Source organism: Ambystoma mexicanum, chromosome 7q (genome assembly GCF_040938575.1).
Source record: "Ambystoma mexicanum isolate Mex_15411 chromosome 7q, UKY_AmexF1_1, whole genome shotgun sequence".
NCBI classification, from domain to species: Eukaryota; Metazoa; Chordata; class Amphibia; order Caudata; family Ambystomatidae; genus Ambystoma; species Ambystoma mexicanum.
Genome location: NC_090941.1, coordinates 1,117,111,537 through 1,117,124,394, shown reverse-complemented (window position 1 = coordinate 1,117,124,394; position 12,858 = coordinate 1,117,111,537). Strand labels below are relative to the sequence as shown.

Here is a 12,858-nt window from a genome sequence, read left to right as displayed (position 1 = left end):
GTTGTCACCCCTACCGGCTCCCAGTGTTCCCTTATAGCGCGTCTCAAATGGTCATCTACCCCCTTTAATGTCACCAGAGGGACCTGCGGGGAGAACGGTGTCCGGCTTCCCAGCATTACACAAGACCTATGCCAGATCTTCCTTCCCTTCCGTCCCACATCCATTCATTTAAGAAATATGGTGTACATTCCGCCCTCAATAGTCTGGACTCCGAGGTGCTTTCTTCGGAGAGCCATCTAGCTACATATTGTAATTGGCCCGCTAGGTAATACACCTCAAAATTGGGTAGTTTAATACCCGCCCGATCATGTGCATTTTGTAATTTCCATAGGGCTACCCGATTCCTAGTATTATGCCAGATATACCAGATGAACCCTCTATTCATGTTGTGGAGTTTACTAAAATAGTGTTTAGGTATCAGGTACGGGACATTTGCAAAGTTGTGTAGCGCCTGGGCAATACTATCATTTTCAGCAATGCCATTTTCCCCATCATGGTTAGGGGCAACCTTGTCCAGAATGTCTTACTGTGTTGAATCCTTTCTACTGCTTGCTCTGTATTATTTCTGTGTTCATCTTCAACCTTGTGATATACATTTATCCCCAGGTATCTGAAGGTGTCTACCGCCCATTCAATCTGTAACACCGGTAACCTATCTTGAGCCGTTCCTATATATCTCCCTAATGGGAATATCATGGACTTCCGTGGGTTTACCGTTATACCCGATATTAGTGCATATCGATCTAGTACCTCTAATATATATTGTAAGTTTTCTTCAGGGTAGCTAAGTACAACAGCATGACGTCTGCATACAGTGATATCAAGTGCTGTCCACCTTTCGTTGTGATGCCCACCTCCCCATATTGATATCTGAGGTATGCCGCCAGGGGCTCCAGCGCTAGAATAAACAGCATCGGGGACCAAGGGCAGCCCTGTCTAGTTCCCCTGCCTAGCATCCACCTTTTCGATATCACCTGCCCTGTCCGGACTCTGGCAATCGGTGCACTATACAATATTTTCACCCATTGCAGATACACCAGTCCTATCCAAAACTTCTTTACGACTGCTAGTAGCCAGGACCATTTAACAGAGTCAAAAGCCTTGACTGCATCTAATGAGACTATCGCCAATTCTTGGGAGCTTCCAGCGGTCTGATCTATAACATGGTGCTATCTCCTGAGATTATCAGAGATGCTCCGCTGAGGGACATATCCTGTCTGGTCATGATGAATCAGGGCACTTATCAGTGGTTTCAATCTGTTTCAATCTGTTTGCCATCACCGTGGTGAGGATTTTACTGCCCTGATTTAACATTGCCAACTGTCTATAGGATCCGCAATCGGTATCTAGTTTGCCCGGCTTGAGGAGCGGAATGATGACCGCTTCCCTCAGAGTCTCCGGCAGCCTACCCCATTCGAACACCTCATTTAGCATGGCCAACAGTGGTGGAAGCAGGTCTGCCATATATGTCTTATAACATTCGCTTGGGAGGCCATCGGCCCCCAGCGCCTTTTGGTGGGTGGGTTACGGATTACATATTCCAGTTCCTCCAATTCCAGTGGTGCCACAAGCCGTTCTCTATCTGCTACCTCTAGCCTGGGTAGGATGATGTCCTCCAACACTTTGTTTATGTCAATTTCTTCTACTTCTGTTTTATCGGTGTACAATTTACGATAGTATCTCTGAAAGGACTCATTTACTCCTTATTGCGTGTCCTCGAGTGCGCCATCTTCGCGGCGCATCTCTCGGATCACATGTCTCACGGTCTCACTTTTACACAGCCAGGTTAATAATCTGCCTGGTTTATCTCCTTCCGCATGCTGTCTCTCTATATATTTCCTATAGTTGAGGTTACATAATCTCTCTCAGTGGGATTTACATTTTTCGGTTAGGTGTCTTATCGCCTCGGTCTTGTCTGGGGAGACTGGACCCTCTTTCATTTTAGCCTCAATCTCCCTTTCTGTGGTTTGTAGATCTGCCGTAATCCCCCCTAGCAGCCCAGTCATCTTTGATATTGCTGCCCCCCCTTATTACTACCTTGAATGCTTCCCAGAGTGTGTCAGCTGATGCGACACTTCCGGCATTTAGTTCAAAGTATTAATGTATTGCTTTTCTCAGGTCTTCCTTGAACATGGTATCCTTCAGTGCCTCTGCACAAAGTTTCAATGTCGGAATCCTAGGCCTGGGCGGCGAGATCTGCCATGTCACCATCAGTGGCGTGTGGTTTGATAGTACTGCTGCTTTGTACTCTGCCTCCTTAATCTCTTCCACCATGGAACTAGACACTAGTATGTAGTCTAACGTGGTGTATAAATCATGTGGAGCTGCGTAATGTGAATACCCCCTACATTTGGGGTGAAGCTTCCTCCATATTTCCGTAAACTGGAATTCTCGTATAAGTGTGGTCAGGGCCCTCGCAGCCAGGCTAGGCTTGGTTATTTTGTCGTCTGACCTATCCATCTCGGGGTCTAGCGTACAGTTAAGGTCCCCTCCTATTATGGCTGCTCCTTCCATATATGGGCTAACAGTGGCATACAGACTTCTAAAGTAAGGTGCAGTGTCATTGTTCGGGGCATGGATATTAATCAAGTTGACCACTTTATTACCCACTATCCCCTTTACTAGCACCATTCTCCCGTCTTCTCTTACCTCCTGTTGCAACAGTTTGAACGGGACGTGGGGCGCAATCCATATAAGGAACCCCCTAGCGTATACTGAGTATGAGGCCCCAATTATGGTCCCTTTCCACTTCCTCTTCATCAACTCTAGTTTCTCTTTGTTTAAGTGGGTTTCCTGCAGCATTGCTATATCTATCTTTTGCCGGAGTAAATACATCATAACTTTGTTGAGCTTAATATAGGTGTTTAACCCGCGTACATTCCAGGTCACAATTCTAAGGTCCCCCATTTCAGCTATATCCTACTCCGCCCACCCTCCTTCCCCACCTTTTCCTGTACGGATTTAGTTGTGATTGTGGACCTTCCGTGTTGAGCTCCTGTGTCCTCTTAAATGATCCCTCCCCCTTAACAATTAACACTGCAACTCCCCCAACTCCCCTCCCACTCCCCGCCCTTCCCGTCCCCAACTACGCCCACTCCCCAACCAGTTTCCCAGCTCCATCCCTGGATCTCAGGCTACCCCGCATCTAGTCCCTTTCTACGGCTTAGCCGATACTCAGAACCCAGCAGGGGGATACTATGCTACTAATATCCTAACTAATCTACCTACTGGGGGTAAAGGTGCGTATCCTCCATCCCTGCTTTCAAGCTACAGGGTGTGATACATTCCCATATGTGAGCACTGAATAACTTCCACAGCCCATGCCAACTAATGTCCATGTTTATTCTAAATCAGCGGTTCGAGGCTGATGCACAGTTATAGTCTAGTCCCAAGGTCAATATGTGTGCTATATTTATCTTCGTGGGACCGTATGTCTGCTCATCTGGCCCTGTGAAGGTGCCAATTCACTTCTCCATCTCCCCTCTGCCCGGTCTCCTGATCCTGTCGAGCAGTTCCTTGCATCCAGCCATGCCGTCACATCTTCTGGTGAGTCAAAAAAAGGGCTTTGTTTTCATGGAGCACTTTCAACTTCGCCGGGTACAGCAGCATGTATCTGTAGCCCGCCTCTCTCAGCCTCCTCTTGACCACCACATAGTTCATTCGCTGTCTCTGCACCTGGAGGGTGTAGTCCGGGTACGCCGTGATGGTTGCTGATGCTCTGCTTATCGTCCCCCCTTTGCGGAAATGCTCCAGGACCTTCTCTCTGTCTTTATAGTTCAGTATCTTGGCGATGATCGGCCGAGGGGGGTGGCTACCGGTGGCGGTATCCTGGCCAGAGCTCTGTGCGCTCGTTCCACAGCAATCCCTTGGCTGAGTTCTCCACCCATTATCTCTTGCAATAACATGTTCTCGACGTAATTTTTCGGGTCCAATCCTTCCTCACCTTTCGGAAGCCTCACAATATGTACGTTGTTTCTGCGTGCACGCCCTTTCGCTTCTTCAGCTCTGCTCTCAAGATTGCACACCTGTTGTTGCAACATTGGACCTCCTTAGCATTAGTCGAGCATGTGCTTGTGTTGGCTTTCACTTCCTTTTCCAGGCTTCCTGTGTACTCTGCCAGCGCTCCAACGTCTTGTCGCAGTAGATTCCCATCCACACTCACTGCGTCGATCTTGAATTCAAGCGAGGTCCTCAATTCCGAGATAGCAGTGTCAATCTTGCTTTCCAAGGATATTTTTAATTCGGCAATGGCATCCAGAATCTGTTGGTCATTGCGCCCCGTGGTCTCTGCTTCCTATGTGCCCTGACCTTCCGCTTTGGCTCCCTCTGTTGCCTATGATGACTTGGCAAACTCCTCTATGGTGGACTGTTTCCCTTTAGCTTTGGGCAGCTTAGACGCCATATTTATATGTTGCAGGCGGACGTGTCAGATGCTGCTTTGCGGTGGGCCTCTCCCTTGTATTTGGTGGTCTCCAACTTGGTCCCGGGAGCTCCTTTGTTGCTTTTGCGCTACCTTGATCGTCGGTGTTGTTGTGGCCCCAAGCAATGTCGCCTAGCATTGGTTCCTCTGCCTACCTGCTGTTGGAGTTGCTTCCTTTCTTATTATGCTGTCTTCCTCAGGCACTATGTCTGGCATCCGCTTCTCCCACTTCTGAGGCTTGTGTGGTGAGTGGGGGCACCTAACGACACCACTCTAATGATCCAGGTGGGGCACTTTACTGTGGCGACTCTCCTACTATTGCCTTACTTCCTTGGGGCTTGCGATAATGTCATCCACCCAGGCAGCGGCAATTGGCTCCTCTTAGTCTTGAGGCTTAGTTATACTGTGCTTGATGGCCGTCCCTTCTGTGCCGGCTCACCCCTGTGCCAGGGTCTATGCGGCCGTGTGTGCAGTTGTCTGGGGAGACAGAGTTGTCCGCTTGTTTTCCTCGCTCACTCCAATGGTCTGCGCCCCCCCCTGTGGTCCTCAGTAGGTGTCTGTGCTGGGGCTAAAATTATGGGATCCCTCTGAGGTTCGAGGTGGTTCTCCCCGGCCACTATTCTGTGGGAGGTCAATTGCTTCTGTCAAGACCACCAAAGGTTTGTTTCCTTCCAGGTCCGAGCACCGTTTTGTAGGCTCACTGGCGCCATTTGCCACACAGTCCCAGTCTGAGGATGCCGAGTGTTTTCGCTAGTGCTTGCAGCGGGGTTACACCCAGTGTGTATTGCCCCCCTCTGCTCCCTTGACTTGTGTTTATTTCTTGACCTCGCCCTGTGGTCCTCCAGTACAGTGGTATTCCGATTGCACCACTGCACTGCTCACAATTTCCTTGATCTGCCCTGACCTTCCGTGTGCCCCTGTGCTGTTAGTCCCAGCACTGCTTCAGCTCTGTGAGCACTGCCAGCTCGCTTCCTTCATTTCCTTACGCCGCCTCCGCATGTCTTGCAACATTGTGTCCGCTGTTTCTTCCAAGTGCCAGCGGGCTTGTTGCAACATTCTATGCCGCCGTGTTACGGCAGGGACCATCTGTCACAATGCGTGTACCGGCTCCCAGTATTCGCCGCCCGGTTGCGTGTCCTCTCTGTATTCGCTCTGTGCCACTCGAGGAAGGAGCTTCCTTTGGGTCCGTGCTGACCACTCAGCATCTCGGTCTATCCACGCCCAGCAGCTGTGTGCCCACTCAGATTGTCCTGTGAGCCGCCTCTTCGCCCACTCTTTTCCCAGGCTCCTGTTGCTGCCAGAGCCGTGCCACGTTCTGCAATCACTGCTTCTCCTTTTGTGATTCGTTCTGGGCTGCAGTCCACTTCCGATCGTACCACACTCAGCAGTCCATCCGCGGCCGCCTATCTCCGCTCCCAATCCCTTTGTTTGCATCGGGCCGCCATCTTTTTTCCTTTCCGTCCGCGGGTAGCTGTGATTCTAAAGATCGATTCTGCTGAGAACTTTGTGGCGATTCATTCCATAATCACACCGGGCGAGCAGCACAAGTTCACGGATCTGCATGTTTCTTTTGCTCGATCGTGGGCATCAATTAATGTATCTTCTGCAAGGATCATTTCAGGATCAGCAGGAGCGTCCTAGAAAACACGTATTATCCCATGGCCCTGTGGCCACGCCCCCATGCCAAAACATAGTTACTGTAAAGAAAGGAGAAGGGGGAGTTTGGGACCTGTGTATGGCATTCTCAAGGCAACATGACTGAAGCTCGGCAATGAAATGGCCGAAGCACCAGCTGGGCCTTCACCCTCTCGCTCACTTCTGTCGGCCTTCTGCTGTTGCTGGGGAGCTGTGTGGTACTCTGAAGTTCGAGCAAAATAAATGCACAAAACGAATGGCCCTTATATTTTGTTTTGTATGCATCAATGCTTTGGGTTAGTTGAATTTATGTCAGACTATGTCCACTGCAATGTGATCTCTTTAGAAGCTGAGCCGAAGCTGCAGCCATTTTCTTTTGTGTGTACAGCTGCCGCCACTCTGCGATCGGCTGGACCCTTGCTGCACTGTCAGCACTCGTGACTGTGCAGTAGGGGGCGGGGAAGTGTTTCCGTCTGACACCAGGGCCGGAACAGGAGAAGAGTGGGAGCCAATACAGTCAGCACCTGCTGCTCCTGGCTCTTCAGAGCATCGGTTGACAGACAGACAGTAGAGGTGCAGGGTGAGAACGGGGGAGCGTAGCCCCGGGCAGTTTGCACGTTAGGGTGGCCACCGGGACAGAGAGCTCACAGGTCAAGCAGCAGCCCGGCAATTCAGCGTATCCGAAAGGCTGCAAAATGACACTGTCCAGTTGTAGTGTGGGCAATATTGGAAATAGGAGACTTGCACAAATTCCCGTCTCACCACTTCAACAGCATCGTGTGATCCTGGGCTAAGGGAAGCACTTCACCGCTTACTCGCTCTTCTCTTCTGTATTGTGTGAAAATTGTGAACGTGTCGACACAGACTGAGACCCTTATGTCCGCCGCTATGATGCCACATTAAAAACGGCCCTATTTGGCAGGTACTCCCCAATGCTCTCACTGCAATGTTATGCCTTGAATTACAGTAGGGCTGTTCCCAGACGAGTTTATTTATTTATTTCTTTATTACATTTATATAGCGCACAGCAGCCCATAGGCATCAAGGTGCTGTTACAGCTACCTAGGGCACAGGTCGTACCACGGCACATCCCTCTAACCACTGCATCATTTGGCGGCCCATACAAAAATTCCATCTAAGATTCTTGTAAGTAGTAGTCCCCTTATTGTGGCCTTTATTGGCTGATGCCAAGGCGCAAAACAAGTTGGAGAAAGAAGGCACTGAGAACAAATCCTTTATTTCATCTTCAGTTAGCTGGGACAGATGGAAGTGCAGAGCATCAAGTGCTGAGGGCGAGATTGCTTGTCCCAGGAGCATGGGAATGTCCATTAGGATCAATTCTCTTATTAGTTAAGTGCTTAACGGTCTAGATACCTACGGGTTAGGTGCGCTTTACAAGTGAACAAATAAACAAATAAATACATAAAAAGGAATCAATGATGACACATGTAAGGGCTGGTTGGTCACTGCCACAATGTCCTTGGACTGTTGTGCGCTATATAAATACGAATAAAACAAATAATAAAACAAACAGAGACAAATGCCAAACATAGAGCCAGAAACACGAATATAATCAGCATCCTCTTTTTGACCACTCAGACAGCACAGAGGACACATGCTCATTAAATTGCGCGACCCTTCGCCATTACTTGAATTCACCCCTGGGTCTTTGTTTTACGAGTGGGAACACGATCATACAGGTATCGCGATATTAACCTGGTGCAAACTGTGATTGGCGTGCCAGTTGGTTACAATATCTGCTACGGTGTTCAACATGGGCCTTCCACGTGTGCCTCTAGGATTCCAATACACGTTTACAAGAAGTAGACTACCCGAGCAGGGTTTCTTCGTACCACTCATAAGGCCTTCAGATTCCTTAAGGTCAGGATGGAACATATGGCAGTCCCTTCAGAGGGTCCAAAAAGATGGTTAATGCCACGTATAGTCCAACCTTAGATTTCTAACTCCTGACTCTACAAGGTGTATTTACCCACCTTCAGATTGCCCTTTTTTGGTTTTGGCAAATTCTTGTGGCGCAAGCCACAACATCGCTGTAAACATTGTTACAGAAGAGAGAGAGAGGGTAATGGGGCCCTGAACTGAATATCTGGTTGGCACACCAAACAGCAATGCCACGGCATGCAATGGCCAACTCACTGACAATTTTTCCAAACTCCTCCGCTGTACTGCCCAATGAGTATAGCTCTCTGACAAGATGTTCTCCAATCAGCAGCTTTTTAAGAAGAAAGTCGGTAGGCTTTCGATTTCCCAGCTGAGTAGCGATTTGCTTTATTGGGTTACTTTGGGCTATTTCACATACAATTTGGCTAAATTTGGCCTACTTTTGGCAGATATCTTTGTTATTTCTCCCAATGCTGCCTCTCTACTACCACCCACCCCATGCCCACCATCTCTACCCCCGACCCCACTCTCTCTACCCCCACCCCATTACATATGCTGGTGGGGGGGGGGTCATGTTTGGGCTATTTTGGGCTACATTTCACAAGTTCTCCCAGGGCAGCTTTGTGAAGCCTTCCCCCAACCAACTACCACCACTCTGCCACCCAACCCCCCACTCTCTCCGGTCCAAACCAGTCAGCCATCCCACCCCCCACTATCTCTACCCCGACGCACCCTTCCCCTACTATCTCTATCCCAACCACCCTAGCCCCATTCTCTCAACCCCACCCCACACCTCTACCCAACATGCTGCGGGGTGCATTCAAAGGCCCCAAAAAGAAGTCCCTTTCAGCAGGATTTTAAACACTGAAACAGAAAACGGCTTGGACTTTGTTTTTGTTTTTCAAGTAAAATTAAAGAGCCATGTGGAAAAGGGGCCTACATGTCATTACCAAAGGAAAAGCAGCATTTTAATTTACAAAAGAAGGAGGAATCAAAGATCCCTTTCACATGGAAAACATGATTTTTAAACAGTGACAGCAGAATGGCATGCACAGGTGTGTGCAAATAAAAGCAGTTTAAATGTGAAAATGTGTCACTGCTCACAGAAATATGTCAGGGAAAAGCCATGATGTGCGTATTGACAAAAAGCAATGTATATTAGGTTTCACATACAAAACTCCAGTGACATTTTAAAAGTCACTTTGTGTTCATAAAAAAATGTCAGCCCAAGACAAACCCTTTTGTTGGCTGAGGGAAACTTCACAAGGGCATCTTCCACTTCTAGCCTGGATGAGACATTTCCCATCTAAGTACCAACTCCAATAAAGTGTCCTGCTAAAGGTGTCGGAATTCAGTGTTCTCCAGACCTGCTGGCTCTGATGTTATTGACTGCAGGAGAAGTTCCCCTTGGCTGGAGCATGACCAATATGTGTGAAAAAGGGGGCAGGAACTTCCAAGAGCAAGCTTCCAACACAAAGAGACTGATATAAAAAATCTCTGGGTGCAGGCTGACCCAGTGAAAACAAATGACCGGAAGGCAGGAGAAGGGCCATTTGTCCCACATGAAGATTCACTATTAAGTTAAAAGGACTATTATCATTTAGGCCTTTTTCTCAACAATCATAGGGTGGAATTTCTTCATCTATGTACCATTTTTTAGGTACTTTCCAGATGATTTTGGAGATATAAAATTCATCCAACTGCGAATCAGGGAATTGGAATGGCTATCTAAGATGTGTTTCTAGCTAATCTGAACATGTTTTAAATGTGAAAGTTGGTGAGTGAGTGGAGAATAAAATTAGGGATATGAGTAATGTACATATTCATAACTGTTATGCTTTTTATGGAAACGGCAGAAATGTGCCACAGGGCCACGCTACACGGTACTGACCTGGCGGTCGGCTTGTCTAATTCCCCATGATTAGCTGTGTAGATCCTTAGCCTATTTAACTAAAAATATGAATTCCCCATTTAGCAGAACACTACGGGGTGAATTTTGTTAAAATTCAAAATTAACACAGCTCCCATCCCAGTGTGCGCTGAAAACTATAGCCTATAATTTAATCGCGTAATCATTTTTGTCCTGCTGACCACGACTTCTTTAAGGAAGCGGGTGTCTTTGTTCATAAAACAGTCCAACCTTTTTATCCAACTTCTCCAACGAAGGCCTTTCAGTGGAGGGGGGTCTGAAATCCAAAGATTTGCCAAATCATTCCAATTTTTCTGTCCGTCTACCCCAACACAGACAAAAGTAGGGGGGGGCGGCAGAAAAACAAACCGCTAAATCACCTTGTGTTTATTTTAAACACAAATTGTGGGCGATATCATAAATGCCATATGTATTTGTACCAATCTTGAAATCTTACTGCTAGCCTTTAAAGCCTGCAGGAAAATCAAAATCTCACAACACTACATGATAATTGCTTTCGTTATTGATCAGTGTAATTATTTCTTGAAGTAAAATTTGCAGAAACTGCAGAATTGTGATTGGGTTCTTTTCAACCCACTTTTGTGATTTATTTATGCTGAGAGAAGTTGATTTTGTTGTGCCACGGATAAAGTGGTGTTTGACCCCACTCTCACTCACTACTGCCACCCATCCTACTTCCTTTCTCAACTCAACCGTACCCCCTCTATCTTTACCCCACCATGCACCATACCCTCTACCCTACCTCCTCTATTCCACCCCCCACTTACCCGCTCTTCCTAGGCCCTCATCCTTCCTCTCACTCTCGCTTTATTTCTTACCCTCCTGCTCTCCTCCTTTCTTGCTCATATTTCCTTTTGCTCATCATCGATGACACCCTCTGTCGGTGTCTTCCTCCCTTGCTCTATTACCCTTCTCAATCTCTTGCTCATCATCGATGGCGTCCTCTATCAGTGGCTTCCTCCCTTGCTCTATTACCCTTCTCATTCTATTGCTCCTCATCGATGACACCCTCTATCAGTGGCTTCCTCCCTTGCTCTATTACTCTTCTCATTCTATTGCACACCTGCATCCCGTATCACATCCTCCTTTGAAACTGCATTCTCCACCTTGCACTCAGGTGGCTATAAATGCAAAATGCAAACAGCAGCAGTAAACGTCAAAACTATTGGCACTGCCAATTCTTGTTTAACACCACGTAATGTCTAGCTGTAATGTCCTTCACATCCTTTATCTTGTGTAAAGAATATTTTTCCATCTCACACTCTACCTACTTCACCTTACCCATAGCACCCCTGCTTCCTGCTCACCCTCATCCACCACAAGGGCTTCTACTGTTCACTACCTCTGCCCCTTTGTCCCGCCTGTAGACCCTTTGCTTATATCTCCAGCTGAAAATATTCCTTCCTCTTTCCTCCCCCTCTCCACCATCCGGCAATTTCCTTTTTTACCCCATGTTCCTATGTAGCTCAGTTTCCTTTCACCCACTGCACAAACCTCCCACAACTCCCTCCCCACCCCCCAAACACTGCCCAATTCAAATTATTTGGGTTCTCTTGTATTCCTTCCTTACTCCAAGATCACACACCTAGACAGGCAGAAACGAATCGCTCCCAAACGGCAATACGACGTAGCATGAACAGCGAAAGAGGACAAGGAGCTGTGGTGGGGGGCACATATCCCATGTCACGTGGGACAACGTCAGCAAGGCGCCTAGATCTCAGCCAACATCACTTTGCTTTGCGCCTGGGACATATAGTTTAAAATATATCTTTATAAACGTGAGCCTACAAAGCCTGGCATGGCAAGAGTTGTTGGTTATGGAGCCAGGACTGACAGCAGCTGTCAATCATGATTTTCAGCCCCCTGGCAGCTGCGTGCATAGCCCCTCATCTGCACCGCAACATCACGATCTGTGCCTCGCAAGGCGCAAACAGCGGGCACAACACATCTCGCGAGAGTCAATGCTGGTCCACGTCCTCCCCCCCTCTGTTCTTTTGCCAAATGTAAAGTGTCTGGACTGACCTCTGAACCCGTACGTCTTGCCAGAGTCGTCAGATGTGAAGGCTTCAAATGACCGGTTGCTGCAACGGTTCTTGATAGACATGAGTGTGGCGTTCCTTCGAGTTTCGTGTCCATGACCTGTGGAATAGAATTCGCATTTACACATGTCACAGCACATGCTTATGTTTGTTCACCGGTATTAACTTCAAAGAAGACAGTACAGCAAAACAAACACCAGCACTACTTAACAGAAAAGAGAAAAGTTTAAGAGCATGGTCCGTGGGCACAACAAAAGTGCGAAACACAGACAACATCTGAAAAAAGGTGAGATGATACAGAAAGAGCATATGAGGAAATATCAAACTTACATACACACACACACAAACACGAACCTTGCAAAGCGACTGAGCGTAGATATCTGACATGGAAAGAAGACACAAGGAGATGAAGCTTGGAAAGAGACTGAGCGTAGATATCTGACATGGAAAGAAGACACAAGGAGATGAAGCTTGGAAAGAGACTGAGTGTAGATATCTGACATGGAAAGAAGACACAAGAATGTGAAGCTTGGAAAGAGACTGAGAGTAGATATCTGACATGGAAAGAGCAAACAAGGAGATGAAGCTTGGAAAGAGATTGAGCGTAGATATCTGACATGGAAAGAAGACACAAGAATGTGAAGCTTGGAAAGAGACTGAGAGTAGATATCTGACATGGAAAGAGCAAACAAGGAGATGAAGCTTGGAAAGAGACTGAGCGTAGATATCTGACATGGAAAGAAGACACAAGGAGATGAAGCTTGGAAAGAGACTGAGCGTAGATATCTGACATGGAAAGAAGACACAAGGAGATGAAGCTTGGAAAGAGTCTGAGTGTGGATATCTGACATGGAAAGTAGACACAAGGAGATGAAGCTTGGAAAGAGACTGAGCGTAGATATCTGACATGGAAAGAGCTCACAAGGAGATGA

General features: G+C 47.5%; 1 protein-coding gene across 1 annotated transcript in view; it reads right to left on the bottom strand.

Annotated features, from left to right (window-relative positions):
• The window catches only part of HPX (hemopexin), a 59,628-nt gene that overhangs the window by 21,229 nt on the left and 25,541 nt on the right, over positions 1 to 12,858 (bottom strand). The window contains exon 7 of the mRNA XM_069640520.1: positions 11,910 to 12,026. Within this exon, the coding sequence (XP_069496621.1) occupies positions 11,910 to 12,026 (117 nt within the window). The remainder of the gene's footprint in view (positions 1 to 11,909; positions 12,027 to 12,858) is intronic.